The sequence below is a fragment of the Podarcis tiliguerta genome, assembly GCF_965153285.1.
Source record: "Podarcis tiliguerta genome assembly, chromosome: 14".
Lineage (NCBI taxonomy): Eukaryota > Metazoa > Chordata > Lepidosauria > Squamata > Lacertidae > Podarcis > Podarcis tiliguerta.
Window position 1 is genome coordinate 41,902,330 of NC_139547.1, and position 27,512 is coordinate 41,929,841.

Sequence of the window (27,512 nt, forward strand, 5' to 3'; positions counted from 1 at the left end):
CTGAAACATAACTGTCCTTGTTCTTCAAACAATATTATATGGTTTATGCCAAGTTGTGTAAGAGCTTGCCTGCTTAATTCAGCTAAGCCACAATTCATGAAACCCACGGGCCAAATGCAGTCCTTTGGCCCTTCCTCCCTGACCCACAGGTCTCTCCCCAGGTCACACACACCGCAAACCACACCTCTCACCAGCTTTGTTTTGCAGCCTCACGTGTTTTTGCCTGGCTGGAATTTGCCTGGCTGGAATTTGCCTGGATAGAATAGAGAGGTGTGTGTGTGTGTGTGTGTGTGTGTGTGTGTGTAAATTAGCCTACAAGACAAAGGTAGAAATAACAGTAGTTGCTCCGCCCACTTTTGCCTCTGACCCCACCCACCCCTGGCATGTGGCCCCTGAAAGGTTGCTCGGGCAGGAATGTGGCCCTCGGGCTGCTACAGTTCCCCACTTCTGCCTGAGGTGCAAGAACCTTGTTCTGTCCTGTGACGCAGTCTCAGATTACCGATACACATATGCAGGGAGACAGGCTGTCTGGTCAGAAGGTTTTGGAAGGCAATTGTGCTACTTTATTGTTTGTTCTTACTACAAGGCAGAGCGAGAGCAAGATAGGTATTTCAGATAGATGCATAGTCGAAAGGGAATTTCTCCATTCATCGCAGCAGCTCCTGTTTATTCCTATAGGTTCAGGCCAGAGCAATCCCTAGTAAATTGTTGCCTTTATTTACAGAGTTTCAAATTTTGCAAATCCATAGGCAACACAAAGCAATGAACGTCTCCTAAGAAGTCAATTCCATTGAACTCAGTGGGACTTACTCCCTGGTGTGTGGTGGCAGCCCAAGTACAGGCATAAAGAATAAATATTTTTTAAAAAAACAAAACAAAAACAGGGAATTAGTTTAATAATAAAAAGCACCTTGCATACTGTCAGTTAACACACAAATACACACACATCAATTCTGTGTTCAGATTTAAAAGTGCAGGTAAATAACTTATAACGTTATCTTGTTTCAGCCCCTCTTGGCACACTAGTAAGCCCTTTCTCAACTGCTGAGAAAATCAAACAGTTCCCTGAATGACAGCATTTCAAAGCTTAGAAGCAACAATGTCATAACCTTTAAAAAGTAAGCTGAATTGCAGATGCTCTAGATGGGAAAGTGTGACAGGAATTCTCTCGCACAACTAAACCAGCACATTTTCTATACAATATATTGAAAACACACACACACACACTCCCACAACTGTGATAGAAAACTTGCTAAAAGAAGATGTGTTCGCTATGATCTATATAACTGGAGCCCCCGATGTTAAAAGATATTTGACTGAATATAAGGAATACAAGTGGACTTGTAAAAAAATGTTCCTGTTCAGGATGCTGGTCCATTTCCAGGCTACTCCATTGCGTTCTATTCCAATCCCTTCCTAGAACAGCCAGTCAGCATTCTGTAGCCACTAAGCTTGATTAACCTTCAATGAGGTGTTGGTCTCAGGGTCTCTGTCTGTCTGTCTGTCTGTCTGTCTGTGTCTCTCTCTCTCTCTCTCTCTCTCTCACACACACACACACACACACATACACACACATCTTTGCCATATTGGTCCAAATACAAGCTACCCCTGAATATATGCCCTTAACATGCGATTGCTTTGAAAAGAAATATATACATATAATCAATCTCCAGAATCATCCATTGGTTTTTGCAATATAAAAACAACATGGGCAACTCCTGACTTGTCTCACAATGAATAACTCACCCAGCGCCACCCAGGTTAATCCTTTTACTAAAACTACCAAAGTATACAAAAGTTCCTCATGGTTCCTGGGGTCTCATCTTAAATCACAGCTTCTCCACCTGGAAGAACTCAGGTTCCATAATACCCAGGTTTGGTGCCTATATGTAGACATGCATACCCCTAAAAGGGTTTTGTTGGTGGTGATGATATGGAAAATATTGGGGTTCCCCTTGACCATGCTGACACCCCCACTTTTTGCATTGGGAAGGATGCCTTGGGAAGGATGCCTTGAAGAAAGAGTTCTCCACCAGGGAGAAGTTGATTTGGTATCCCTGCCAAAATTGACTCTGATCTAATTCTTCAGTGGTGCACTTTTGGGGTGATATAAGTAAAAAAACCTGCTCCTTTTCCCTTATGGGGTACCCAAGAGCCCAGATAGAGTCCTTTTGTAGGTTCTCTATCGGTAGGAGAAAATGACAGAGACCAACCAGAGAATATTGAGAAGCAAAGGAGCTAGTAAGCCTGATCTTTATTATACTGTTGCAACAGGGTGCTCCCCCACACGCAGGAGGGAGGAGAAGGACCCAGAGCCATGCCTGCAAGCCCTTATACTGTATAGACATTTTAAATTGCCCACCCTGGAGTCCAAGACCACCCCCAGAAACATCATACATACATCACAGAAGGGGTGTAGCCCAAGACCACCGCCCAGATACATCATTCCCATATCACAGAAAAGGCGGTCTACCTCAGAAATCTGAAAGCGTTGTTTATCTCCTGTCTGGCAAGTTACCTGATTGCATTATCTGGGTTTCGGCCACTCTTTTGTTATTATAACTACTTAATTCCTGAATCTAGGTCAGAGGTCACAGGCTCACACCCTGTTCGTATCTTGAATGTGCCCTTAAGACAGGATTTGTGAGGAAAGAGACAATGGGGAGGTTTCCCACCTTGACCTTGCAGAGAAATATTTGAGGTCAATTTGTTCAGGACCTAATCTGTGGGGTTTCAGACATGTGGTTTATATATACAGTTATGAACACACACACGCTTAAAATTCTTATAACGGGATAATGAAGTCTTAAAGGTGTCTTTCGTCCAGTTCTGAACTTTCAGGCTGAACTGGTTACAATTCTACCCATGAATACTCACAAGTAAGTCCTACCAGATTCAACAGGGCTCGCTCCCAGAGATAAGTGGTGTTCAGACTGCAGCATTCACTAGCAACAGGCCTTTTGAGGAACATGAAAATAGAAGGAGAACTCTGCTGGATCATGCCAGAGCCCATCCCATCCAGCAGTCTGTTTCCACAATGTCCAACCCCTGGGAAGCCAGCAGGCAGAATCTGAGTGCCATATCGTTCTCTCCCTATTTGCAATTCCCAGAAGCTGTAATTCAGAAGCCAGCAGAGGTAGAGCATGGCCCTCCTGGTCCAATTGGAGGATCCCTAGATCCCTTTTCATGTGTGATGAGAGAAAAAGGGAGAAGAACAGGGTTCAGCGCCTTCATCCTGCCCTTCCTGAGGGAGTCTGCCTAGAGACCTCATTACTATCATTTAGGCGCCAGGCAAAAAACATTCCTGTTTTCCCAGGCTTTGAAGAACTGCTAATGTAAGCGTTCCGAAACTCAGAGCCGTTTGATTTTACCATCTGCTTAAATTGGCTGTTGCTGCTTTAGGTTTGTTTTTAATTTGCTGCATTAGGTTTTTTTGAAGGCTTTCTGTTATATTATGCCGGGTGTTTGGGTGCGACCCAGCTTGCAGAAGAGGGGTTTTGAATGGGGTTAAAACAGACAAAAGAGTCGGGGACCTCCACAGACCCAGACTATCCCTGTACTCTTAATCCCTCTCTCTTTGATATTAGAACGATATGCTCAGGTAGCACCCTGTTTTCCTCCTCCTCCTCTCTCTCTCTCCCCTCCCTGAGAGAACGAAGGAGTATGCATGGTTGCCTTGTTCTTGTCTAGTTCAAGGAATTGTAGAGTTGGAAGAGACCCTAGGGGTCATCAAGTCAACCCCCTGCAATGCAGGAATCTCAACTAAAACATCCAAGAGAGATGGCCACCCAACCTCTAAAACTAGACACCTTTTCTGTCCAAGTTATTTATTTCCTACAATAAGCAACTTTATTTCACTTTTTACGTGCAGGCATTTATGTGTATGTGTGTGACCGCAATGAAAAAATCTACTCTCTAACCAAGATTCACTAGTTTAAATGCTACTCTGTGTACTAAAAGGGTTCCAATAGGTAATAAACCTTTTTATCCTATTAAATCGTTTATTTTCAATGGTACTTTTTTTTTCTGTAGACCAGCCTGGGAACAACAAACAAACAGGAAGAAGGTACAGGATATAAATGATGAAAATAAATAAATAGGGTCCAGATGACAAGGCAACAATGGTTTTTGCGAGTTGCAAAGCAAAGGGATGGGAGTGGGGAATATCCATTGCAGTTGGTATCAACACACATACCAACCACAAAGAATTATGATGGGCAAAGCCACACCAGGCAAAATCCTCCCATCTGGCCATCATCTCAGGCTGCATGCACTTGGGGGGATGCCTTCTTGAAATCAGCTGGATCTAAGTAGACATGTTTAGGCTTGCATCTTTAAAGGCCTTCTCAGCTGTAATACTTCACCTATTAACACTGCCTTAAACAGACCATTGGGTCCACATCCAATGACCAGCCCGGCTCTCCAGAATTTCAGAGGGGGGCATTTCTAGCCCTACCTGGAGATGCCAGAGACTGGATCTGGGGGGTTTCTACATGCAAAGCAGTTGCTGTACAGCTGATCTGGGGCTGAAAGAGGGTTGGGAGAAGGGCCAGATTTAGGTTTCATGAGGCCCTAAGCTACTGAAGGTAATGGGGCCCTTTATATGTCCAGCTGTCCTTTGTCAACAACAAATTGTCACTTTTTTCCATGTTGAATATATGCAGTATGGTAATTTATGGACCTAATAGGTATCTAAAGCCATCTGCACATGTTGCCATGCAACCAGTCCATGCAAAATGTAGGCACCCTATATATAGAAATGAGCAAGCCAGCGATATTTTAGGGAGCAGGCTAGTAGGCGGGACCCATGACTTACATTATAGGAGCCTACACAACACAAAGCACTGTTGCTGTATGTAGATTGGATTTTATTTGTTTTTTCTCTTATATTTGGGAAATGTACATTCAGGGTTTTTTCCTTTAAATTTGTTTGGGGTCCCCAAAGACAGTGGGGCCCTAAACTATAGCTTGTTTAAAGTAAAGGTAAAGGGGCCCCTGACCATTAGGTCCAGTCATGGCCAACTGTGGGGTTGCGGCACTCATCTCGCTTTATTGGCCAAGGAAGCCGGCGTACAGCTTCTGGGTCATGTGGCTGGAGTGGTACCTATCTATCTACTTGAACGTTGATGTGCTTTTGAACTGCTAGGTTGGCAGGAGCAGGGACCGAGCAACAGGAGCTCACCCCATCACAGGGATTCAAACTGCTGACCTTCTGATTGGCAAGTCCTAGGCTCTGTGGTTTAACCCGCAGCGCCACCCGCATCCCTTAGCTTATGTAAATCCCTTAGATGTAAATCCGGCACTGGTTGGGAGCCTCATCTAGTGGGCACCAGGCTGAGGAAAGCTGCTGTAAAAGGGTGGAGGGGCATGCTTGGGACTTTGCATCCAATGTGGATGGGGAGAGGAAATAAATAAGCAAGCTGCCTCAATATATAATGCACCTACAAGAACAGGGACATGCAGTGAAATAAGAAATGTATATGACACCACCTTGAGCTCCTTGGAGGACAGATGGGAAAGATATGTAACAGATGCATGTATCAAAGGCCCTGCCATTTTAAGGGAGAATATGAGGAGAGCAGGGGTCCAGAGACAAGTTAAGAAAAGAGCCTGCCTACCTGGCCTTCTATATCCAAGAAGTCATCCCTCTGTATTGAGGGAAAGGGGGACTAGTTCAATCAGAAAAAAAGGACCCAGGAATTGCTCCTAGCAATATAAAAAGAAAATAAAAAATTCCTTCCAGTAGCACCTTAGAGACCAACTAAGTTAGTTACTGGCATGAGCTTTCGTGTGCATGCACGAAATATATAAAAGGATGTCACATAGAGGAGGGAGAAAGGTTGTTTTCTGCTGCTCCAGAGAAGCGGACACGGAGCAATGGATCCAAACTACAAGAAAGAAGATTCCACCTAAACATTAGGAAGAACTTCCTGACAGTAAGAGCTGTTCGACAGTGGAATTTGCTGCCAAGGAGTGTGGTGGAGTCTCCTTCTTTGGAGGTCTTTAAGCAGAGGCTTGACAACCATATGTCAGGAGTGCTCTGATGGTGTTTCCTGCTTGGCAGGGGGTTGGACTCGATGGCCCTTGTGATCTATTCCAACTCTATGATTCTATGATTCTTCAGATACACTGAAACAGAAGTCACCAGACCCATATATATAGTGAGAGGGTGGGGAGGGGTATTACTCAGAAGGGTGGTGGGAATGGGTGATTGGCTGACAGGTGTGGTAAACCTGTAGCTGTCTTCTTACAAAAGAATTTCAGAAATAGACTGGAAAGAGAAGTTGCTGAATTGCAACTTATTACCAAACTTAAAACCATGGAGAGACCTGGTCCGAATAGAGACATTGGATTCTTATCTCATAATACATGATAAAGATGTGTTTAGCCATCTCACCCCTTGCTTTTTCCTGTAAGACCAACTAACAGTCGTCAACAGGTTTCCCACATCTATCAGCCAATCACCCATTCCCACCACCCTTCTGAGTAATACCCCTCCTCACCCTCTCACCATATATAGGGGTCTGGTGACTTCTGTTTCAGTGTATCTGAAGAGTGTGCATGCACACGAAAGCTTATACCAATAACAAACTTAGTTGGTCTCTAAGGTGCTACTGGAAGGATTTTTTTTTATTTACTTTTGACTACGGCAGACCAACACGGCTACCTACCTGTACAATAAAAATATTATCCACCCGTATTCATTTTTTATGAATGCATTGTTTAACAGCAGGGAAGGGACAATCCTGAATGAGGCTACAAAGGAGGAAGGATACAGCTTGCACCTTTTGTTATATATCTATGGCTTTGGGGCTACAATTTAGCACATGACATTTACATATACAAAAAGGGTGTCTTTGTTGGGTGGAGTGTAAATGGACAAATTGCTTTTGTCGGGAGAGGGAATGGAAACTTGCACCTTACCCAGTAGGATCTCTGACTCTTTCAGGGACAATAAAAAAGAGAGCCTGTGTGGTATTGTGGTTAGAGTGTCCGACTAGCATATGAGACCAAGGTTCGAATCTCCACTCGGCTATGAAGCTCACTGGGTGAGCTTGGGCCAGTCACTCACCCTCAGCCTAACCTACCTCACAGGGTTGTTGTGAGAAGGAAACGGGGAGGTGGAGATCTAAAGGCATCACGTTGAGCTCCTTGGAGGAACAAGTGGGTTTTAAATGCAGTAAGCAAAGCATCAAATGGATGTCTGAATACCAACCTCTAGAAATCACAAAGGGGGCTGGGAGAGTGTTCTTTCACTCAGCTCTCAGGCTTCCCATAGGTTTCTGGCTGGCCACAGTGAGAACAGGATGTGACTTTGGCCTGATCCAGCTCCTAATACTCTTACTCAGATATGAACCCTAGGGATTTGCTCATGCACTTGCTTTTATCTTTATAACAACAACTCCTACAATGGTATCCTAAGGGGTGGGAAGAGTTTTTGCAAACAGTGTTTAGACCACCTGCAATTCTTTCAGCTTTGGAAGTTAGCAGTGCAGCCCTACACACGTCTATCCAAAGGGCCTCACTCTCAGTGAGTATAGGAATACAGTAGTGGTGTCCAAACCTTTTTCAAAGAGGGCCAGATTTGATGAAGTGGAGGCCTGTGAGGGCCGACCAGAGGGCTGACCAAAGTTGTTGTTGACCTTTTTTTAGGGTTGAAGGTTTTTTGGGATTTTACCCAGGAAATAAACTGCCACAGGGGACAGATTAAAACAACCAGCGGGCCGGGTTAAGCCCCCAAAATGGACTTTGGACATGCCTGGACTACAGGATCAATCGGCAAATGACCAGAGCGTGAAAGGTAAGAACATAAGAGCTCTGCTGCTGGATCAAACCAATGGCCCACCTAGTCCAGCATCCTGTTCTCAAAGTGGCCACCCAGATGTCTGTGGAAAACTCACAAGTGGGACCAGAGCTCAAGAGCACTTTCTCTACTCCTGTGGTTTCCAACAACTGGTATTCAGAAGCATTAATGTCTCTGACTGTGGTGGCAGAGTATAACCGTCTTGGCCAGTGGCCATCAATAGCCGTCCTCTCCATGGACTCGTCTAATCCTCTTTGAAAGCCACCCAAATCGGTGGCCATCACTGCTTCCTGTGGGAACAATATCTAGTGCTGTCACCAAACATCTGGAAAACGGAATCTAGTATAGGTCAGTGTGAGAAACTGTGATATGAAAGCTAGGAGCTGAATGGCACCTTAAACCTAGGTTATGGGCGAAACAACGGAATGTCTAGGCGCTCTTTTTTATAAGAATACAGAGCTGAAAAATGAATGAACTGCAGCTAAAATATTATGTTGATTTTTCACATGATTTTTCACTAATATTCTTCAAGAGGGTCTCTTCTCCAGTCTTCAGAGGGTAGCTGGAAGTGGGGAGGCAGAAAAAAGGACCTTCTTTCGTTCCACTCTGAAGTTTTAATCTGAAATCTTAGGTGCAATACTGCACCCAGGGCTCATGAAATTCCCTGTTGCGAAATGCGCCTAGAACAATGGGAGTTTCGAACACTGGAAGTGGTAGCGAGGATGTCAGCATGGTTATCTCAAATTCTCTGCATCCTGCCAGGGTGTGTCTGGGCTTAAATCTGCAGGAGCTCCCTCAGCATTTCAAATTATTGGACGATATACTAAGATCTTCATCTCTGGGTTTTTTTAAAAAAAGAGAAAGCGGGAAGACAGAAGCCTGAAAAGATGGGGGGAAGGAGAAAGACACACCTTTTTTCTAACATACCTGGTTCTCTTCAGGAACCCACTACTAGCACAATCCTGTACATGTCTACTCAGAAGTAAATCCCACTATGGTTGATGGGGCTTATTTCCAGGTAAAACGGCCGTTTAAGCTAGAGATACATCCTATATCATTAAAAGTAAGCAATTCATTCAGCAGTTCCAGCAAAGGGTTGGAGGTGAGTAGATTATACACTGACAAAGGCAGTGGAAGAACGAGATGGGATTGGACATACTTCCTATTTCACCATCACCGCTTCATCTTTGGTGGATGAGATTAGCAGGCTTCATTCACAAAACTCTAACAATTGTGTTTTTTAAGAAAGGTTCCTGGAAAGGGAAGGCTGGCTGTGGTGGAAGTCAGAACATCTATCCAGTTCCTCTTCCTGTGGTGAATTAAATCTAGCACTTCCACTGAAATAAAATCCTCCAAATTCTATTTTCTCAACCTAACAAGGGATAAACATGGGCTGAGGGATCACTGACAGGTGGGAAGACCATGAATTGTCCATCTCCTCCTTCTGACTCCGAGTTATTTGTCTTTTGGGTAGATTAACTCTGCAAACCCATTTCAGCTCAGATGAAACAATCTAACAACCTTCTTCTCAATGACAGGATTCCTAAAAACACTGTATCTCACCTTCCTTTTTTGGGGAGAGGGGGTAACAATTCTGATTGCACATAGGCAGAGAGACACAGGAGACCAATCAGGAAGTTCAAAGTGGTATTTTAAAAGACATTGTGTTATTTTTGAAAGACCCACTATCCATTATCTGTTTTTTGAAGGGGGGGGGGCAGTGGGAGAATCATTAAGAGTGAAAAGAAGACATGGCAATTCTGCCTATTCAGTTTTTGGTTGGGTGGGCAAGACATCTCCAGGTGCTATCTTTAAAGGAAAGCATTGCCTTTTTGCCCCTGAGATCCTTATCTATTTCCACAGTGGAGGCGGGGTGGGTGGGTGGGTGGGAATCAAAGAAGGGGTTTAACATAAACCAAAGCTACCTTTCACAACACACAGTGCTCTCTTAGAAACATTATCTCTGCATTATTTATTTGGGGGGAGGGGAGGTCAACCAAGACTCCTTCATTTTTACAACAGCTGGAGAAGAGAAATATCTTTCACAGGAGCAACTTACTGAGAAAGCAGCGTCATAGAATGCACTCTGGTTTGTTTGTTTTTTGGAAGGGTGACAGTCAGTAAAATATTTGTATTCATTAATGTTAGCCTTGGCATCAATGACTGCAAAACCAGGGGCAGGGGAGAAGTGGGGGAGAGACACCAGCCATTGCTATCTCAGGATATCTTATCTAGTTTAAGAAGGGAGTGTCAATCACTGTAAGACTCTTATGGGGGGGCATTAACTACTGCAAGACGCTTACCTATATATTTTAGTTTTGAAGGGAGGAGAAAATCAGAAGGGGTGGCATCAGCTGATGCTGTTACAGAACTGATGCTGTTACAGAACTCGGCTGTCTCTTATATTTTTGTAGGGTGTGTGAGGCCTTTTAAAAAAATATATTAAGGGGAGCTGGTGGTAGCCAATGCAAGACTTGTCCATTTTTTTTCCCATAAGGGAGGAAGATTTCTGAAATGTTCTCACTGCTACTATGACTTCTGCACTGTATTCTTGGGTTGGGGGCGGGGAGAGCAGTAAAAGTCAAGAGGAGACTTGTATCCATTTTTGTTAAGGAAGGAGCTGATAATTTTTGGAAGGAGCTGAAGATTCCTAGGGGGCAACATCAGTCGAAGCTCTCTTAGAAAGCCCCATTCCCTGTTTTATTTACAGGGTGAGTGGGCAGGCTGTCAATGTAAGAGTCTCTTTTTCCTCTCCTTAAGAAGGGAAGGCAAGAACCAGCAAGGTGGTACCGCCAACATCAGCTAATACTTTCTGCCCTCTACGCCGCTGCTACTGAAGTATATTGGGGGGGGGGCTTGTCAGCCCATGCAAGTTTCTCTTCCAGTCTTCAGGTAGGGAGATATTAAACTCTGAGGGTGGAGAAGGGGCAGTAGCACCAGCTGACTCCCTCCCTATTGTAAGACAGACTCCCTCCCGATTGTAATTTTAGGGGAAAGAAGAGAATCAGCCAGCGCTGCCTGTTCTTCAGGAGAGAACCAGAAGGGGCAAAGACTCCCCCCTCTATTTAATTGGGGGGGGGGGCAGAGAATCACTCAATGCAAGAATCTGAACGGGCAAAGAAAGACACCGGTGCGGAAGGGGTGGGGGGCGCAGAGAATCAATTAGGACAAGGCTCTTTAAGGATTGCTCCTAAGCCGAGAATCCGAAAGGGCCGCTTCAGGCAACGCTCCCTTAGACACCCCCCCCCCAACTCCTCTATTTTGGACGGCGCGGTGGGGCGTTACCTAAAGCCGAAGCCACTTCTCTCCTCCCCATCCCCCAGCAGCCCCCAACCCCAATTCAGTGGGGAAGCTAGCCGGGGATTTTTTTTTGCCCCGGGTGAAGCCTCCAAAGGGGCGCTATTGAGACTCCCAGCCTGTGTGTGCGTGCGCGCAAATACGCACGGGGAGTGTGCCAACCTGGGTCTTTGCCCCGGGTGAAAGAAAGCCTAGTTTTACTCCTACCCTAGACCCCCCCATCTCTATTTTCGACGGCGGGGCGGGGCGTTTTCCAAAGCCTCTTTTCTCTCCCCCACCCCAGCAATCCCCTAACTCACCATTCCTGATTCTCCGCCGCTTTGGGGTTGAATCGGATGTCGCTGTTGACGCTGAACAGGACGTCCTGGTCTCCCAGCGGCGGGACGGGCAGCTTGTACAGCGGGTGCTCGAAAAGAGCCGCCAGCTTGGAGAAATACGCGCCTTCCTCGTCCTCCTCCTCCTCGTAGCCCGGCTGCTGGCGAGGCCGGTGGCCTCCCAAGCGGTTCCCCAGCTGCTGCTGCTGCCTCCTCTTGCTCGGCTGGCCGTGGCGCAGCTCCCCATCTTGGATGAGCGCTTTCTGGGTCAGATCCGGCCCCTTTGGCTGCTGCTTCTCCTGCTGCGCGCGCTTGAAGGCTTCGGCCCGCTCCGAGGCGCCTTTCTCCAGCGAGTGCGAGCTCACGTTGGAGCTGGGGTCGCTGCTGAAGTCCTGCAGGATCCGCAGCGTGTGCTTGCTAGGCCAGCCCGCGGCTGCAGCGGCAGCCTCCGAGGCGCCGGCCCTCTCCGCCGGCGCTGCAGCTGCCGCTTGCTGCTGCTGTTGCTCGGGCAGCTCCGGAGCCGGCGCCCAGCCCCGCGCGCCTTCCTTCTCCCCGGCTCGGCTGGCTGCAGCGGCGGCGGCCGCGGCGTGCGAGCAGGAGCAGCCCGCGTTGGCGCTGCCTCCTCCGGCTCCGCCAGCGCCTCCTCTGCCGTCTCCAGCTCCGTCGGCGCCCGCCGCCCGCTTCTCCAGCTTGGGCAGCAGGTCGATCATGATATGCATGGTGCAGGCGATGAGGAACACCATCAGGATAAGGATCCGGAATTTGCGCACCAAAATCATCTTCATGGCTCGGTTGGAAAGGAGGAGGGAATAAATAAATATATATATATTGGGTGTTAATTTGGAAATAAATATATGAAGGGACCCCAGCCAGGTGGGAAGAAAAGCTGGCTGGAGTTGGGTGGGCTTTTTCACAGAAAAAGAAACACAAAAGCGTCGGGACTTCCCGGTCCGGTCCAGCCAGTCATTTCCAGAAATAAATAAATCGGTTTTTCTTTACCCCCGCACCAGGCAAGTCTTTTTAAAACCGAGGAGCAGCCGGCGACGGAAGCAGCAGCAGCATCGCGATCTGTAGAGTTGCAAATTAAATCTTTTTTTAAAAAAAAAAGTCCTCGGAGCACCCCACGATCGGACGGGTTTAATGCAGGAAGGGGTCAAAACAGATGCAAAAAATAAAGAGAGAGTCGGATGTTGGACGTGACCTCCCCGAATGCACACAACATCGGCCTCTTTTTGCCTTTGGGGGAAAAGGGGAGGGAGAAAGAAGCCAAGGGAAATAAAGGCAAAGAAATCAGGAGCATTTAAAAAGAATTAAATTAAATTAAAAAGGTAAAAGGGGGGTGGTGGATGACGAGATTTCAGAAAAGGACCATAAGAGAGGGGGATGATGGTGGAGAAAGAATCAGCCCATTATTTTTCTGGTCCTCTGTTCGAGCTTCTCTTTTCCTACCCGGTTCTCTGCAAAACGAGCGAGGCGGCTGCTGGAAAAAGGCAGGAGGCGAAAATCTTCCTGCCTTCTCTCTCTCCTCTGGCCGTTTTCTCTTCGCTCTCTCTCTCGCTCTCTCCCTCTCTGCGCGACTGTTTCAAAACATTGGCTGGACGCTGGTTTTTTTCTTTAACATGTTTCTTTCCGGAGCTTCCTTCCAGCGCTTGGGCGAGAGCGATCGGCTCATCCAGGAATTGGGTAGCGGGAGGAGGGGGGTTTGAAAGGACAGAGGTTTTCTCTTAAAAAAATAAATCAGTGCAGGAGAGAAAAGAAAACCCGCACTATATATAAGAAAAATGCAATACTGTCATTTCCTCCAAAGAGGGAGGGAGGGGGAGAGATAAAGAAAGAATAACCTCCCAGATGACCCAAAATAGAGAATTTAAATAGGGTGGTGCGGGGGGGGGGAGGCGAATTAGAAGGGAAAAATAAAAGATCTATAGAAGCATCACATTCAATAGCGGTCCTTCTTGGAGCGAGGCAGCAGCTGGGGTTGTATCCGCGCTGGGCTGTGCGGATCTGCTTTTCGTGGGGAAGGAGAGGAAGGGGGTAAATAAATGTGAAAAGGCAAAAAGGGAAAGGGGGGAGGAGGGAGAGAGCGCGCGCTCGGAGGGAGCGTTTGGCAGGTGCAGCGCGGTTCCCCCCTCGGAGCCACACTGAATGCAGCAGATTGGCTGGCCGAGAGAGGAGGAGGCAGCGCCGGCCTTCGGTGGGTGTGTTAAAATATTATGAGCAAGCCATCCACCCAGACGTCATAGTTAAGAGATTGGCTAAATAAATGCTACAGTGATAGTAACAGGAAAACCTCAGCCCAAAAGCTGTCTCTCTCTCTCTCTCCTTTCCCCCCAGTATCTCTCTCATTTTTACTGCAGATCCAACTAGGGCAAAAAGAGGGCGTCTTTTTCTCAAAGGTTTGAGGAGGGGAAGGCGCTGGTAGCAGGGGAGAAAGAGAGAGAGAGAGGAAAGGAAGAAAATCTATGATTGCAAAGTATGAGGGCAGTCTGGCTGCGCCGGATCAGAGGGGCTTGAATTATTATTTTAATATTTTTTTTTTGCTGTTGTCATCGTCTGCATTACACAGAGCACATTTCGCAAATGAAACGCAAAGTGCATCTGGCTCCTTTTGCAAGGTCATTATTTTGGTTTGGGTTTTGTTTTTTTACAGAGGAATGAGAGATGCACACGAATAGTCTAGGGTGCGCGCGCGATTAATGCAAAAATAATCAATCCATAAATGCACACGTAATTGCTCCCAGAGCAGCTCTCCAGGGTTAAGTAGGCACACCAGGCCAGATTTTATTGCGGTTTCTGTATGCGATGACTGCAAGACGAATCCAAAAGCCACCGGAATGAAACTGACTGTTGGGTCAGGAATAGCCAACGTGGTGCACTCCTGATGTTGTTGGACCCTGATTCCCATCTCAGACCCTCCAAGTGTCCCTGTTCCCCAGTGGCATCCCCAGATTTACAGAAGCATTCCCAGTTTCTGATTTGATCCCAGAACATCCCACATTTCCTTAGGACGTCCCTATTTTGATCAGAGGAATGTTGGAGGGTATGGAGTTATCTGACCCCCCCAGCTGCCTGATGGCAGCCCTGTGTAGGGAATCTTTTTGATGTTTGATGTTTTATTGTGTTATTATATATGTTGGAAGCCGCCCAGAGTGCCTGCGGCAACCCATTCAGAGGGGTGCGGTATAAATAGTATAATAATAATAATAATAATAATAATAATAATAATAGAATACAGTGGTACCTCGGGTTAAGTACTTAATTCATCCTGGAGGTCCATACTTAACCTGAAACTGTTCTTAACCAGAAGCACCACTTTAGCTAATGGGGCCTCCTGCTGCCACCGTGCCGCCGGAGCACAATTTCTGTTCTCATCCTGAAGCAAAGTTCTTAACCTGAAGCACTATTTTTGGGTTAGCGGAGTCTGTAACCTGAAGCGTATGTAACCTGAAGCATATGTAATCCGAGGTACCACGGTAAAGGTAAAAGTAAAGGGACCCCTGACCATTAGGTCCAGTTATGGCCAACTCTGGGGTTGTGGCGCTCATCTCGCTTTATTGGCCAAGGGAGCCGCCGTACAGCTTCTGGGTCATGTGGCAAGCATGACTAAGCCGCTTCTGGCAAACCAGAGCAGCACATGGAAATGCCGTTTACCTTCCCGCCGGAGCGGTACCTATTTATCTACTTGCACTTTGACGTGCTTTCGAACTGCTAGGTTGGCAGGAGCAAGGACCGAGCAACGGGAGCTCACCCCGTCGCGGGGATGCGAACCACTGACCTTCTGATCGGCAAGTCCTAGGCTCTGTGGTTTAACCCACAGTGCCACCTGCATCCCAATAATAGAATAGGATGTCCCTCTTTTCATCACAGAAATGTTGGGGGGTATGTCATCTGCTCCAGCAAGCATGCCCAATGCTCAAGGGCAATGGGAAGTGCAGTCCAGAATTTGCACATTCACCCTCTCCTGTCTAACAGCCAGGCAAAAACCTTCAAGGAGGCTGTGATGCAAGGCCAGGGAGGGGTGTGGCTTGGGGAAAGAGGGTGTGGCCAGCAGAAAGCCCCAAGGACCAGATAGAGAGGCTTGGAGGGCTGCAATCAAACCCCAAGGCTTAGGTTCTCCAACCATGCAATAAATGAAGATAACGTTGCAGAATAACTAATCTTATGTTTTCCAATATTCCCCCAATAATAGCTGAATTATAACAATATCAATTAATTGTAGCATAGTGGTTTAATGCCTGCAGGTCCTCGGTTGAAATGTCGGTTTAGTCTTCGACACACTGGGTTGGTCTCCCTCTGCAATGTGCGGCTAAAATAAATTGCCTACTTTAATTTGTTACGGGGATTACTGAGACAATAATATATACATGGCATTTATATAGATGCCTCTGCGCCCCCATCCCTTCCGATGAAGGTTTGATATGCTTTTGATGAGCAGAACTCAGTTGGGGGAGGCGGAACATAACTATTTCTTTTTAGGAATTAAGCTCAACGTCTTCTCCTGTGACTTTCCCAAACTGTTTCACGCTCTCAGTTTCTGCTGTGTCAGATGAATATTACCCTTGATAATGCTTCCCCTATTATAAACACAAGGAAATAATGAGCTCTTAATGGAATTGCTTGCCATTAATATGGGTTTTTTGCTGGCTGATAAATGTAATAAAATGAACTCTTTCGTATATGGTGGCACCTATTGTGATTTATCATCATTTTTTGCCTGGAAACAGTTCCTGTTCTCTCTCTTTCTCTCTTCCTCTTTCTCCTCTGCCCCCGCATTATTGATATGAGCAGCTAATATCAGCAAGTCTGGTGTATGATCTTGTGACTGAACAACAAATATAATTATAGAAATGTAACACAGACAACCGTTTGCAACTGACCGTTGTGTGTAAGACTGACAATCAGTGTTCTTTTAAGGAGCAGAAGTTTTTTTGTGGCATGTACCTAGTACAGGGGTCAGCAACCCGCGGCTCCGGAGCCACATGTGGCTCTTTTACACCTTTGCCCCGGCTCCGGGGCGGATACTAGCGAGGAGAGGAGGCGTATTGTGCGCCCCGACACTCCCCACTGTGGCGGGCACTGTACTGGCTGTGACGTCGCATGGGGGCAGTGTGTGCGTTAGTCACGCACTGTCCCGACATCACCTTCCCGCCCGCTGTCAGATCGGAGGGCAGCGGCGCGCATGTTTGCGGCTCCCAGTTTTTTTTCCCTTCGGAAACGGGTCCAAGTGGCTCTTTTTGTCTTAAAGGTTGCAGACCCCTGACCTAGTAGGTACAGTGGTACCTCGCAAGACAAATGCCTCGCAAGACGAAAAACTCGCAAGACGAAAGAGTTTTTTGTTTTTTGAGTTGCTCCGCAAGACGAATTTCCCTATGGGCTTGCTTAGCAAGACGAAAACGTCTTGCGCCTTTTTCTTAAAACCGTCAATGCATTCATATGGGAAACCGTCAATGCATTTCCTATGGGAAACCGTGCTTCGCAAGACGAAAAATTCACAAGACGAAAAAACTCGCAGAACGAATTAATTTCATCTTGCGAGGCACCACTGTACCTTATTTTGGCAGAAGTGGATGGTAGTTGCAGGAATCTTCTGTAACTTTTATTTTATTGGGGGAGGGCAGAGTTGAATGAAATTCACAGGCAACGTTGCCCCTTCTGAGTCGAAGAATCCTGCCAAATTCCAAAAAGATAATTGTCATGGTTTTTCTGCTGGGGCAGCCACCACCTTGGGGAGGGAAGAATTAATCACTTAATCTTCCATGGTATTTTCAGGACAATTGGTCTGAAATTTTCAGCTATGAAAGAGGTTCCCCTGGGCAAGAAACCTGCTACGTTTCAGACAAATCAGCCCAGTGACTTTTTTACTAGGTACCTTTAATGTGGTTTTTCTTGGGGCGGGGGCGGGGAGAGGAAGACTAGAAAGGATTCACTTCAGGATAACATCTTTCCCTCTGACTGCAAGCTATACTTGTCAGTTACCACAGAGCTATCCCTTTACGTACTCCACATTCTGATGTTCTCTCTTTCTTCACCATGGTGAGATTGCTCAGATGATAGGCTTGGAGAAATTGCTTTTAGCGGGTACTTGTCTGCAGCATTTTTGGATACCTGGATCATCGAGGCACCATGAAACAGTTCAGCGGGTGCCTGCTTTGACACACAGCCTGGTGCAGTGGCATAGCGTGGGTTGTCAGCACCCGGGGCAAGGCAAGTAATTTGCGCCCCCCGCTGCACTGTCCCTCCCCCAGATAGTCCCTCGCTCTCTCTCCGCACCGCACCGCACGCCTGGCACCCTCCCCTCCACAGTGGGCGGCGACCCGGCCGCTCGGATCGGATTCGCACAGCCAGCACTGCAGTGAGAGAGAGTGAGTGAGCCAGGTAGGGGCAGAGAGCTGCGAGTGCGAGCGCGCGCCCCCCCAGATGTTGCGCCCGGTGTGGCCGCCCCCCCTGCACCCCCCACGCTACGCCACTGGCCTGGTGTGTCCTGCTTCACATCTAACAAGCCCAAAATCTCACTGAGGCACCTCACCTCTGCTTGACATTTAACCCCCTCCCCACCAAATCTGATGCACACTCCTAGCAATGAGCATTTGGGGGTGAGGCAGCCAGTTGATTCTCCTAGGTTCGGGCTAACTCCACCTATAATTCATCAAGATTCAACTCCAGCTCTCCTTTCTGATTCAAGACCACCTGCCTAGTATGCTCCCTTCAGAATTCAGAACTCAGTCTTGGATCAGCCCATGACCTCATTGATGCTGTTTTGCCTGCATTGATTTCTAAATTGACTTCTGTCCAAACCTTATTGATTCTGATCCCTACCCCTACCCCAAAGACTAATGTTGACAACTTGGATGATCATGGAGTAGATGAAACCTGCCCCATTTTAGACTCTCTCTTTGCCCAGTTTGATCGCTATGAATGAGCAGTCAGGGGCTATACTGGGGTGCAATTTATTTATTTATTTCTCCATGGGCAGGTATTATTATTATCATCATTCTTATTATAGTTTATATACTGCCCTATACCCAGAGGTCTCAGGGCGGTTCACAGAAAAGATCGCAACATATATAATCAGAATAAAAGTAACCCAATAACACACACAGAGAGAGACAGAAAAGAGCCACTTTTAAAAAGGTATAGGATGTCAAACAGATCTGCTAAAGGCCTGGTTAAAAAGGAACGTTTTTGCCTGGTGCCTAAAGGTGTGTAATGAAGGCACCAGGCGAACTTCCCTGGGGAGAGCATTCCACAAATGGGGAGCCACTGCAGAGAAGGCCCGTTCTCGTGATGCCACCCTCCAGACCTCTCGAGGAGGAGGCACATGAAGGAGGGCCTCAGAAGATGATCTCTCTCTTCTTCTTTTTTTTAAACACAATTTTTATTAACAGGCCAATCCAATCACATTATTTCCAAATCATATTACATCCAAATTATACAGCCAAATTTTTAAATTTTGTTGGGGGTACCCATACATCAAGCTCCGAACAAGGATCAAAACATCACTTCTGTTACTGCTTTTATCAAACAGTTCTATCCAGATCTGTCCAGATAGTCTCTTTATTACTTTCTTCATCTTCTTGTTGTTATCATGTATTCCTTTCTTTGCAATCTCTGATAGTCTTCACAAGCAGGTTAGGAACAAACAACATCTGCGTGGGTTTTGCACACTCCAAGAGTCATATCTCATAAGGACAGCCGCCACTCCTCCCCTTCTTCAAAAATTTATCCTCGGTCTGTCCTATTAATTTTCCCAAGCTTACCATGTATATCACAAAGGGGCTCTGCCAGGTTATCACATTCAATCCATCATTCACATTCCAATGACCCTGGTCCTCCTCCCCTCGTCTTTCTTCGAAAAGCCTGTCTTAGCAAGACACCATTAAAAACTGCGTCATAGAATTTTTCCTCCGCTCTCCAATATTTACCAGTCCTCTCTTCAATCAATAATTCACTCCACACAGCTCTTAAATTCTTGCTTGCGATTAGTAAAAGGCAACGATTCGTCTCTCTGGGGTGGAGGTTTACAAATACAGTACTCACATAAGGCAAAAAAAAAAAAAAAAGTTTTTTCCTCCACCCCCCCTCTTTTTTTCGCTCCGTACCAGTCTCGTAATGGTGGTTCATCGCTTGATTTATTTGTCTCCTCCCGTCGCTCCAATCACAGAGATGCATTAATCAGCAGCTTTATCTCTCGAACTTTGCTTGATGTATGTGCTTCAGCTTCATTCCAATTATATATTTCCAATTATATTTTCGAGCTGAAGTGAACCAGGGCGCTGATTGGAGAAGCGTCAGGAAGAGCCGAGCTCACCGAGGGCTGGTGCCAAATGTCCTGCACCCCCTTCTTTCGAATCCGGGGGTGCATTATGGACATCGCTGGCAAGGCTGTCCCCCCCATCTCCTGGGGGGGGGGGGCAGGAAGACTGCATACTTCCCATAGCAGCCTCTTTATTACCTTGTGTGGGTCGGAGAGATGTTATTGTCGGCCATCTTCCAATGCACCAGCTGGTGCCCCCCCCCCGATGATCTCAGGGTCCAGGTAGGTTCCAAAGGAAAGAGGCTTCCAGGGATCACAGCCAATATGGTCTCTTGGATAAAATGGTGGCGAGAGAACGATGGACACCACCTTGAGCAAGGTAGGATAAAAATGCACAAACGGACAAATTTAACCCTACCCTACCACCCATCGGATGATGTCACAAGTGATATCAGCTGAGGAGTGTGGATTGACTGGAGATGGCCCTGTGGGCCAGCTTGGACTCCCCCTGGTGGGCCAAGATTGCCCTGCAGGCTGGAGGTTCTCCACTCCTTGACTATATGAATGAATAGGGAATCTCTGGCACTGGACAACAGCTCCCATCATCGCTGACTATTGTCCATGTTGTCTAAGGCTGGCAGGGGCTGGCGGGATGTTAAATGGGGATAGGCCAAAGAATGGATCTGGAGGTGTGGAAGTCCACTCATATAATGGGGCTTTTCCGTCCCCTCTATCTCCACATTACAGTCCCTGAGCCCCTCCAAAATCAGTCCTGAGGATCTGGCATTCTCCAGAAAGAGGCTTTTGCGATACAGGAAACACTGGAGAGATAGGGTCAATGAGACAAGGAATCATTCAAATGCAGGCAGAGAGACACATTGTACCAGCAGTTTTTTTGGAAATCTATTGGATATGATGCCTATAACTGTCCTATTAGGCTGCTGGAAACCCAACGTTAAATTGACCCTCTAGGCATCTCCTTGCAAATCTCTTAACCACAGGTACGATTTTAATGGCTTCACTCTCCAAATAAGGACATTTTCCAGCAATTGAGATATTAAAAATAATTGGAGCACTATTTTAATGCATAAGGTGACTTGTTTCAAACCTCTCTGGGGTGGGAAAAGTAAATTAAAAGAAGCCTCGCTGAGACAATGGAGCCCATTCATTCAGTACTGGAACAGGGTGATGCCACATGAAAGCATTCATTAGAAATTATTGGCTTTAGAAGCTTATTATGAAGAGGTCCAAGACAAATGTGGAGTGTTTTCCCACAGGCTTCCAGACACTCCATTTTACTCCCCCTTCCTTGTGGTTTTCTGACTTCACCCCATCACACAGATTCGAACCGCCGACCTTCTGATCGGCAAGCCCAAGAGGCTCAGTGGTTTAGACCACAGAGCCACCTGCGTTCCACATTCTATGGTATGATGTCAATAGGCAGGGAGTTCCAGAGTGTAGGTGCTGCCATGCTAAAAGATTACCGTATTTTTCGCTCTATAAGACGCACCAGACCACAAGACGCACCTAGTTTTTGGAGGAGGAAAACAGGGGAAAAAATATTCTGAATCTCAGAAGCCAGAACAGCAAGCAGGATCGCAGTGCAGTGAAAGCAGCGATCCCTCTTGCTGTTCTGGCTTCTGGGATAGCTGCGCAGCCTGCATTCGCTCCATAAGACGCGCACACATTTCCCCTTACTTTTTAGGAGGGGAAAAGTGAGTCTTATAGAGCAAAAAATACGGTAATTTATTACATGGTAGAAGAGGAAATTATGTGGCATATGTAAGAGTCATCTTGCCAGCCCATCTTGCAGGTAAACAGTTCTCAATTTATTAAGTGCTTTATATACTAATAAAAAAGTAAAGGTAAAGGACCCCTGGGCGGTTATGTCCAGTCAAAGGTGACTCATCTCACTTTCCGGCCGGGGGAGCCAGCGTTTGTCTACAGACAGCTTTCCAGGTCATGTGGCCAGCATGACTAAACCGCTTCTGATGCAACGGGACACCGTGACGGAAACCAGAGTGCACGGGAATGCTGTTTACCTTCCCGCTGCAGTGGTACCTATTTATCTACTTGCACTGGCATGCTTTCGAACTGCTTGGCTGGCAGGAGCTGGGACAGAGCAACGGGAGCTCACTCTGTTGCGGGGATTTGAACTGCTGACCTTCCGATCGGCACACCCAGGAGGCTCAGTGGTTTAGACCACAACGCCACCCGCGTCCCGATATATATATATATATATATATATATATATATATATATATATCTCACCTTGAACCTGTATCAGCAGCAAATCAGCAACCAGGTTAGGTGTCTGAGCACAGCTACTATATGCTGACATGGTCTGATTCCCCAGGTGTGTGATCCTCCATCACTGCTCTACCCCTGTGTGTGTACCCAGTGGGAGCAAGGTGGGCACAATGCTTGATGTTTTAGACAGGTCTCCCTGAGAGTCAGCAGTAATGTGAAGTGAAGAAGGTGGAGCTGACCTGTGGCACAAATCCCGCATCTCACGCCTCTGTTGCATCCTTCCCTCTGTATTGTATTTTAAGGATTGGCAATTGCGTGGTAACTCTTATCGCTTGTACACGCTTATGATACGGTTTGCTGGAAAAGGCAGGTTTGCCAGATCTCTCCCCCAGATTTATCTATTTGCCTTCGCAGTCACGTTGGCAATGGTGGGAATTTGCGTGATTTGTTTAAATTAAATGAGTCTGGGTTCTCCTGAGTACACATATTAAGCGACTGAAATTTGTTTTCAGCTGGCTTCTGGACAACACGCATGTCTGCACAAACACAATAGGCCCAGCTGGGAATTTTACTACGATTCGCGCTTAGAGCTACTGTGTAATAGAGACTATTTATATAGTGGCATCGGTGTTATCGGCACAGCACGATGCGTGGGGAGCACATGCAAACCAAACCCAAGGGTTTTCGGCCCCCAAGGGCTCGCTAACCTGGCAACGGAACACTATGTAAGTTCAATTAATCGAAGGTCCTGCTGTGTTCAGTGGAGGCTGCTCCCCTTAGAGCAAATGGGGCACTGCCCCACCAACCTCAGTCTAGATTCCAGCAGCCCCACTTGCTTTTGTACAATCAGAGCGGGGTCCTGGCTCTCAGCTTCTTCCTCCTCAGTCTTGGTGTTGCCCTTGTTGAACTCACCACAGAGGAAGAGGATGGGGAGATAACTAGAATTAGTGGGTTCTGCCTGTCATTGGCTCTGGCTCCACCTAGTGTTGGACTCCCCACTTTCTGCCCTACCAGACCCCATAGGTACCAGCCACCCCTGCAGGCGAGTAAGCACAAGACTGCAACTTCGGAATGGCCAGGAACGAAAACCATGAAGGGCAGAGAGAGAAGAGATTGGAGGGTGTATTTGGAGAAATGCTGTTATGCAAACTTACGCTTCACTTTGGGATCCAGCTAGATGGGGCATCTTGGTGACTTAAGGGGGAAATTGTATGTGTGTATCTATTTCAGGGGTCCGGTCCCCAAGTTTGCGGGTTGGCTAGGGCCCACCTGGAAATCTGTACTTTGTTTTTTTGTCTTGTTTTCTATATATAATTTTTATTAAATTTTCTGTTTTACAGTTTAGAATATTCATTTATACAACCTTAAAATGTCAATGATACCCTTCTTCTCTTTCCTTTGTTCATTTTACACAGCATAAATCCCTGCATATTTTATTCTGTTTTTAATATTCTGTTGGGAGCTGCCCAGAGCGGCTGGGGAAACCCAGCCATATGGGTGGGGTAATAATAATAATAATAATAATAATAATAATAATAATTATCTAAACTAAACCATTCAGTAATCCATTATTACTTCCATCAAAACTTATTTACACTGTTGAATTTATCTTAATGCTGCCAACGTTTTCAAGTGTACACAATTTCCCCCCATATATTCAATAAACATTTTCCAATCTTCTTTAAATGAATGTTCTTCTTGTTCTCTTATTCTGTAAGTTAGATCTGCAAGCTGTGCATATTCCATCAGTTCATGCCACATGCATAAATAACATTTTTTTTGACACCTGGGAATTTCCATCTGAATTATCCACCCCCCCCCCCAAGGACCTAACAGTCCTTTCTTAATGGGTGCCAGAAAATGCCCATCTTCACAGAAGAAAATTTCTCAGGGCTCAGACCTCCCCCTGGTTGCAGGAAACAGGCAAAACACCTAAACACAACTTTAAACATAGACAAGAAAGCAGGCTGATTCCCACCAACTCCCAAAAGCCAGAAAAGAAAAAGAAAAAACTTTTAAGAGAGTGGACAGAGGGTTTTGATGGACACCTAGCGCTGTATCCATTGAAATGAATGGACCTTAGTTAGTCACATCCAGGGCTTTTTTTTTCAGCTGCAACATGCCAGAACTCAGTTCCGGCACCTCTCAGGGGGGCACCATTGCCGTTCTAAGAGAATGAGATTCATGGAATGTTTCGGCACCTGTTTTTCTGGAAAAATAGCACTGGTCACATTCATTGTAGGATTAGCATTGAGTAGGGCTATCTTTGTCCAGGGAAACTGCTTGACCCACAGGTGCCATATTGGGAACCTCAGATCAATTTATCCATTTATCTATGCATCGAAAATCCAAAAATCCAGTTCATGTTCTTTCCCCTCTCTGTTTCTCTCAGGGAGCAGGAACCTGTCTGCTGCAGTTGCCATCCTGTTCGCATCACCTCTTGCCAGCTGCCGCCTCTCCGCCTCCCCCCCCCCCACAAAAAAAGCAGCTCTGCTTGTCTGGTTAGTCATCCCTTTCCCTTCATCGTTTCGCTAAGGTTCATTGGAGCTGCATTGAGCTAGTAAGCTCTGGCTAGATAATGAAAATAAAAGGAGCAGCACAAGATAGGGCTCCATTGTGGAGGGGAGGGACTTCAAAAGGCAGGCTGCTGTGTGTGTGGCATGCCGAGCCAGCTAGAAAATATATCACTGCCTCTCCTTTCAGCAGATCAGCTTTTTCAAGAAGCTGCTCTCTTTCCTTTGCATGTGTTGGCCATGTTCCCTTTATTTGTGTGGGCTAGTCACCTTGAGGACTAGTGCAACGACCTTTTTAAAAGACAGACAGACAGGCAGGCAGACAGACAGACAGACAGGGTGCACAATGAAATAATAATAATAATAATAATAATAATAATAATAATAATAAAATTTATTATTTATACTCTGCCCATCTGGCTGGGTTTCGCCAGCCACTCTGGGCGGCTCCCAACAGAATATTAAAATCATGATAAAACATTAAACATTAAAAACTTCCCTAAACAGGGCTGCCTTCAGATGTCTTCTAAAAGTCAGATAGTTGTTTATTTCATTGACATCTGATGGGAGGGCTTTCCACAGGGCAGGCACCACCACCTAGAAGGCCCTCTGCCTGGTTCCCTGTAACCTCACTTCTCGCAGTGAGGGAACCGCCAGAAAGCCCTCGGTGCTGGACCTCAGTGTCTGGGCTGAACGATGGTGGTGGAGACGCTCCTTCAGGTATACTGGGCCGAGGCCGTTTAGGGCTTTAAAGGTCAGCACCAACACTTTGAATTGTGCTCGGAAATGTACTGGGAGCCCATGTAAGGTCTTTCAGGACTGGTGTGTTGAAAGCACACTGACGTTGGTGGAGCATTGCCCATTCACTCTAATGGATCATCCTCCATTGCTGAGACAGAGTCTTCCATTTCTAGGTCAGCACTTCACAGTCTTCCCGCTGAGGCAAGAATTAGTGTTGTGTATTGGTTAGTGGGCTGAACTAGAACCTAGGGTGCCAGGGTTCGAATCTCCACTCAGCCATGAAGCTCAATGCCGTTCCACACGATGCCTTTAGTGTGGTGGCACCTGTTCTTTGGAACAAACTCCTGTGACTTATCAGACTGGTCTTGTCTTGATTGTCTTGTTGCCTGCTGAAGACTTTCTTCCCCCAGAAAGAAGAAGAAGAAGAAGAGTTTGGATTTGATATCCCGCTTTATCACTACCTTAAGGAGTCTCAAAGCGGCTAACATTCTCCTTTCCCTTCCTCCCCCACAACAAACACTCTGTGAGGTGAGTGGGGCTGAGAGACTTCAAAGAAGTGTGACTGGCCCAAGGTCACCCAGCAGCTGCATGTGGAGGAGCGGAGACACAAACCAGGTTCCCCAGATTACAAGACTACCGCTCTTAACCACTACACCACACTGGCTCTCAGCCTTCTAAATGGAGATTTCTTTTATGACAGTCAGTATCTCTATGGAATCTGAAACTGTTTCGTATATGCAACTCCCTTCACCAGTGTGGCGCAATGGTTAGTGTGTTGGACTCTGACCTGGGAGACCGGGGTTCGAATCCCCACTCAGCTGTGAAGCTCACTGGGTGACCTTGGGCCAGTCACCATCTCTCAGCCTCACAAGGTTGTTGGGAGAATGAAGAGAACCATAAAGAACTTGAGCTGCTTGGAGGAAAATACATGTCATAGATAATACATGTCATAGATAATGTGCAACTGTTTTTAATATGCAGTTGTTTAAACTGATTTTCATACATGTGCTTCTTTAGATATACTTTTATCGTGTTGAGAAATCGCTTCGAAAATCTTCATAGGAACTGATTCTGAAATGGAATGACACCTAAAAGGGTTTGTGGGAAGCTCTGCTTTCAGAGGACCAAGTTGCCTGCTCCCTGTCCCCTGTCCGGGGTCCTGAAAGACCTGTTCCAGCTCCCCTTTGTTACTGGATCCCTGATTTAGGACTGAACCCTGCCTGCCTGCCTTCCCTCTATCTCTCCACACTGGACTGTTGGGCTGGAACTGCATTCCCCAAACGTGCAAGCAGAGGCGACTGACTAGTGAAGGCCCGGTTCCCGGCTGTGCAGAGAGAGACCCTCTCGGATGTACCCTTGTACACATGGAGGGTCTCTTCTGACACTCAAGCGAATGCATGCAGGGATGTGGGAGGTCACTAACTAATGGTCACTAACTTATTCAGACACCTCTGGTCTGAGTGAGTCCTGCATATATCAGCACACTTGCTTTTGTTTTGGCCATTTGTGAAATGTTGGATTTAAACCTTGCTAATTATATGGCATCTGAGAGAAAAATGCATAAACTATAACTTGGTATCTCTGTCTGTATTGAATCTGAAAGGGTGTGTGTGTGTGTGTGTGAGAGAGAGAGAGAGAGAGAGAGAGAGGGAGAGAGAGAGAGATAGATTTAAATTGCCATATATAATGTTTTACCTGTTTTTAATATGCATATGTTTGGTATGCCTCATGGGAAGCAATTCATGAATAAAATATAATGATGATGATGATGAAGAAGAAAATATAATAATAATAATAATAATAATAATAATAATAATAATAATAATAATAATAATAATAAATAATTTATTTATACACTGCCCATCTGGCTGGGTTTCCCCAGCCACTCTGGGCAGCCCCCAGCAAAATATTACAATAAAATACAATAAAAGATTATGGTAAAGATGAATAAATAAAACGGTTAACCCCCTTGCAATACTATTTATTTGCAGCATTTTATAGGCATGGGCAAGTAAAGCTATTTTTTTAAAATATAAAGTTAAATGCATTATTGTATGTATCTGCTTAAGTGCTGGTTATTTGAGGAAACTGGGGGTGTTTGTAATACGATATGTCTTATAATGCATTTGAGAGTTTGTACTTTCAGTGGCACTGGTAAAAGAATAAAGAATGGGAAAAACTTGCTTTGCATCAATATCAAGGAGCAAGACATGAATTAGTGGGGTGGAATTCATGCGGGTAAGCATGACGACAATATTTTCAGAAAAAACCCATCCCTAAATGTATGGAGATCAAGAGTGGAGCCTAATATTCCTGTGCTGTTTTACACAATCTTCCTT

At 46.1% G+C, this 27,512-nt stretch overlaps 1 protein-coding gene across 2 annotated transcripts in view; it reads right to left on the bottom strand.

Annotated features, from left to right (window-relative positions):
* FAM20C (FAM20C golgi associated secretory pathway kinase) overlaps nucleotides 1–13,557 on the bottom strand; it is a 107,346-nt gene extending 93,789 nt beyond the window's left edge. Inside the window, exon 1 of one of the 2 annotated variants that reach the window (XM_083413534.1) lies at nucleotides 11,401–13,557. In XM_083413534.1, coding sequence (XP_083269660.1) covers nucleotides 11,401–12,200 — 800 coding nt within the window. In that variant the 5' untranslated portion in view covers nucleotides 12,201–13,557. The remainder of the gene's footprint in view (nucleotides 1–11,400) is intronic. The other variant, XM_083413535.1, reaches the window with a different exon arrangement.
* Between the last annotated feature and the right edge of the window lie 13,955 nt (nucleotides 13,558–27,512).